This window comes from Elephantulus edwardii, unplaced genomic scaffold (genome assembly GCF_000299155.1).
Source record: "Elephantulus edwardii isolate Elephantulus edwardi_28Jun2011 unplaced genomic scaffold, EleEdw1.0 scaffold00217, whole genome shotgun sequence".
NCBI classification, from domain to species: Eukaryota; Metazoa; Chordata; class Mammalia; order Macroscelidea; family Macroscelididae; genus Elephantulus; species Elephantulus edwardii.
Genome location: NW_006399967.1, coordinates 825,284 through 830,053, shown reverse-complemented (window position 1 = coordinate 830,053; position 4,770 = coordinate 825,284). Strand labels below are relative to the sequence as shown.

The window sequence follows — 4,770 nt, the reverse complement described above, 5'->3', positions numbered from 1 at the left end:
CAGGCCTTTCTTCCAAGGAACCTCCAGGTCGGTTTTTGGAGTAGGTGGGAACTTCACCACAGCCAGCAGCTCCTTCCAGATGACGGAGCCCAGGGAGCCCTGCTCTAATGTGTGGTTCCTTGGGTCAAGGGACTGGACAGTGGTGTGGGGCAGGCATTTCACAGACAGGGTTCATGGTTAGAGGCGGAATGTGCAGACTGGAGCGCTGGCCTCTGGTTGGCTCTCAGGGCCCAGGTGAGCTGAGCACCTGGCCCAGCACAGCCACTTCTGATTGCGATCTGCCTCTTCTGTCTTAGAGCCCTCTCCTCGCCGTGCACGCCTTTCCCAACTTCCGTTCCCGGGTGTTGAGAAAGACCGGGCTAGGCCATGAGTCTGCAGTCCTTGGGCCTGGCCTCGTATGCGTGCGTGCACGCAGCTCTTCTGAAGCCAGGCCAGCCTGGGGGTGGGGGTGGGGATGTCTGTCTGTCTGTCTCTCCCCCCCACTCCCTCCCTCCCAGGGCCAGTCCAGCCAGAGGAGAGAGAGTGAATGGGTGTGTGTGTCTGTCTGTCTGTCTCAGACTTCGTGAGGCCACCGTGCACTCTGTGCTCAGGTGTGAGCTGGTTGCAGTACCTGGCTGGGGTGAAGGCTCTCCCCTCATCTGGCTCGCCCTTCCTGTCAGTTGGACTCTGGCCCTCACTCCACGCCTTGCATGTGGGTGTGGGTCCCGGTGCTTGGTGACATAGAGAGTGTTTCATGGTGCAGTGTCGTGACTCAGTGGCACTCACTGTCCACGCAGGAGGCCCAGATTCGGTTTGGCCAATGCACGTCACGTGCAGGCTCCCCTCGCTGGAGGCTTCCATGCTGCTGTGGTGTAAGACAGCTTTCACTGGCGCTTAAAATAGACTAGGAAGAAAGGCCCAGAGATCAACTTCTGAAGTCCATCAAAGGATGACTTCCAGTTCATCACATGACTGGCGGGGGACTGGGCAGTGCTGTGTCCCAGTGGCCCCTGGATAACAGCTCACAACCACAACCCCCTTCTTGTTCCGTTTCCATGAGGACCATCTGAGTTGGGAGGAAGACCCTTCAGCAGGCCAGGCTCCAAGAACCTCTGCCCTGAATTGGCAGGAGCCATAAACACTAGTCCATGAGTCAGTTCTGGCCCTTCGCCTGTGTTTCTCAATAAAGTTTTATTGGTACATGTCCATGGCTGTTGCTGGTGTAGGGTCTGTGAGGGCTTTGTGCTGTAGCAACAGTGGTTGGCCACGGCATGGAGTCAGAAAAAGTGAAAGTACCAGCCCCCTGGCCCTGACAAGGAGAGGCAGTCAGAAAAAGTGAAAGTTGACTGTGTATCACAACAAGCTGTGGCTGACTCTGAGAAGAATGGGAATCCCAGAACATTTGACTGTGCTAATGCGAAACCTATACTTGGACCAAGAGGCAGTCGTCAGAACAGAGCAAGGAGACACCGGATGGTACAAAATCAAGAAAGGGGTCCATCAGGGATGTATTTTGTCTCTATACCTTTTCAATCTGTATGCAGAACAGATCATCTGAGACGCTGGGCTGTACAAGGAGAAATGTGGCATCAGGATTGGTGGAAGAATCGTCAACAACCTGTGTTATGCAGATGACACAACCCTGCTTGCTGAAACTGAGGAGGACCTGAAGTGCTTGCTGCAGAGGGTCAAGGACTGTAGTCTTCAATATGGATTGAAGCTCAACATCAAGAAAACAAAGATTCTTAGGGGAGCTCTGGTGGCCTAGAGGCAAGAAGCTGCACTGCAATCCCAGAGGCACACGATTCAAATCCACCAGATGCTCTGCCGGGAAAGGAGGGACAATCTCCTCCAGTACCAGTCAGATCTGATTTGACGGTACACACACACACCCCAATAAAATAATAAAAAAAATTTAAAAAAAGAAAACAAAGATTCTCACCACTGGGCCAATTGGCAGCATTAGTATGGATGGTGAAGAGATTGAGATAATTAACAGTTTTAGTTTACTTGGCTTCACAGTCAACACTCTTAGTAGTAGCAGCCAGGAAATCAGGAGATGAATTGCATTGGGAAAGTCAGCTGTCAGGGACCTCTCAAGAGTACTGAAGAGCAATGATGTCAGGTTGGAGACTAAGGTGCACCTGTTCTGGGCTATAGTCTTTGTAATTGCGTGCTATGCATCAGATAGCTCGATAGGGACTAGGGAAAATAGAGAATGATGCCTTTGAGCTGTGGTGCTGGAGAAGAGTGTTGAATATACCACGGACTGCTAGGAGAACAAACAGGTTTGTCCTGGAGAGGGTGAAGCCAGAATGCTCCTTGGAGTCAAGGATTCTGAAGCTTCATCTGACATACTTTGGGCATGTTGCAAGGAGGGACTGGTCCTTGGAGAGGGACATCATGCTTGGGAGGGTGGAGGGACGGCGCAGGAGAGGAAGACCCTCGATGAGATGGATCGATTCTGTGAGTGGAGTGGTGGGAATGAGTGTTTTTGAGACAGCGAGGTTGGCACAGGATAGGACGGTGTTTAGGGCTCCTGTACATAGGGTCACTATGAGTCGCAAATGACTCGATGGCACACCAGCCTCCTGACCCCGACAAGGAGAGGCAGTCAGAAAAAGTGAAAGTACCAGCCCCCTGGCCCTTGACAAGGAGAGGCTTACCAGGTCTGTTCCTGTTTTGGGAACCAGAATCTTCTTTTCTGTTCAAGTGCCCAGCACGTCTCTGTGGCTGCCCCCCAAAACATGCCTTCTGCTCGTCCAGGCCACCCAGATTTTACCTCTATCAGCTAAGGGCCTGGAGGGGCACCAGAGATGGGCCCTGGGCAGTGGTGAGGACATGACCACAAAGTCCTGGGTGTCAGCTGGAGCTAGTAGGAGGGGTCATCCTAATAAGCCTGGGGACCTCATGGAGCGCCAGACCCCACAGCAGTGTGAGATCCAACCCTCCTCTAGGCTCCCAGGACAGTGGGGCCCCTGGGTACAACTTCCTGGGAACGGAGACATCTGAGCCACCCCGGGGACAAGAGACTCGAGGGGAGGGGCGTTCCCAGGGCCCTAGGGACTTCCTTTTGCCAGGCTCACTCTCTGTTCCCTCTCCCTCTGTGGCCCCGAGGCCTGAAGACCTTGGTGGAAGGGCCCATGCAGACTGCTGCAGGGTGCAAGGCTGAGCCTGGACCCCTGGCCTGCGTGGAGGGCCCCTGTTGCTCCTTGGTCAGGGACATTGGTGGCCATGTGCCTTCCTGAGGACGCCCTCCCATCCTGGCTCAGACCTTTGTTTTAGACGCTGAGTACTTAACAACGGTGCCACCAGGCCACTTCCCCCATCCTAACCCAAACCAAACCCAGGGCATGGAGTCAGTTCTGACTGCAGCAGCCCTGTGGGACCGAGCAGAACTGTCACCAGAGCACACGACCATGAATTCCACACCAGAGCCCACGGCTGTGTCTTCTTCACCAGAGCACATGACCGGGTCTTCCTCCTGAGCAGTGGCTGGTGGGCTTGAACTGCCAACCTCCTGGTTACAGCAGTGTCATCACCACAGTGCCTCCAGAGCTCCCAGACCAGCTGTGGCTGCCCTGTGGCCACCTGGCACACATCAGCAGAATGGCATCCACAGGGCTTGCAGGGGCTGGTGTTTTGGAAGCATGTTGCCAGGCATCTCTGGGTGGACTTGAACTGCTGACTGTTGGTGAGCAGCTTGGTCCCTCCTGTCCCCCTCCTCCCTCTCTGAACACTGCTTAGGACAGGTGCCCCTCCCTGTGTCCCACCTGCAGCCCTGAACAGGGGGATCGGAACGGCCTTTGGGGATCATAGTGTCTCAGGTCCACTCACCTTCCCAGATCTTGGCTGGCAGACACAGGTGCATAAAGATGTGCTCAGGGATGGGTTTGAGGGGATGTGGAGAGGCTGATGCCCGCCTGCCCCAGGCAGTGCACCTTGTGGGCACGTTTCTGAGGTCTCAGACCTGCTGAAATCGGGGGCGGGGGGGGGGGATACACGATTACACGGATTTTGTGTATCCTGGGCCTGAGTCTCATTTTGTATTTTTTGCTCTGTGTTCATAAGATAGCTGCAGAGCTGAGCGCTGGACTCTGTAGTCTGAAGAAGTGAGAGTTGGAAGTTTGAGGGGAGCATGGGGACGAGCCCTGAGTTACATTCTCAGGAGATCCTGTCGCTCTGGGGGTGCGGGTCCTGGTGACAAGGGTTTAAGTGCTCAGGCTGAACCACTGGTTCTAACTGGTCCAGACTGCACAGGGGGAGGCCTGCTCTCTGCTCCATAGATGGTGGTGGTGGGTGCCACCAGGTGGGTCCTGCCCCTGGGCCTGGTGCTGCAGCTGGAAAGGGTGACAGCCTAGAACCCCCTGGAAGTTCTGTCACCGGGTACCACCAGCCACAGAGCGGGCTGTGGGGTCTGCCTGTGGATGGACCCGAGCTGGACACATCCTTGTGCCCCGTCCCTAGTACCCCGAGAGGGACTCCGGCACCTGGCTGCAGCTGGTGTTTGGGGTCTAGGGTGGAACAGTGCTGGACACTGCCCCCTCCATATGGGGCGAGCTGCTGAAGGTCCCCCGTGTCCCCCTCAGGCACGCGGAACGCAGTGCTCAACACGGAGGCGCGCACCATGGACGCGGACGTGCTGAGCCGCCGCTGCGTCATGATGCGCCTGGTGGACTTCTCCTACGAGCAGTACCAGAAGGCGCTGCGCCAGTCGGCGGGGGCCGTGGTCATCATCCTGCCGGCCGCGATGTCCGCTGTGCCGCAGGACGTGATCCGGGTGAGCTGCGC

General features: G+C 56.0%; 1 protein-coding gene across 2 annotated transcripts in view; it reads left to right on the top strand.

The window, feature by feature from the left end:
- NCLN (nicalin) overlaps positions 1–4,770 on the top strand; it is a 21,610-nt gene that overhangs the window by 4,983 nt on the left and 11,857 nt on the right. For both annotated transcript variants that reach the window (XM_006897905.1, XM_006897906.1), the window contains exon 2: positions 4,569–4,759. In XM_006897905.1, coding sequence (XP_006897967.1) covers positions 4,569–4,759 — 191 coding nt within the window. The remainder of the gene's footprint in view (positions 1–4,568; positions 4,760–4,770) is intronic.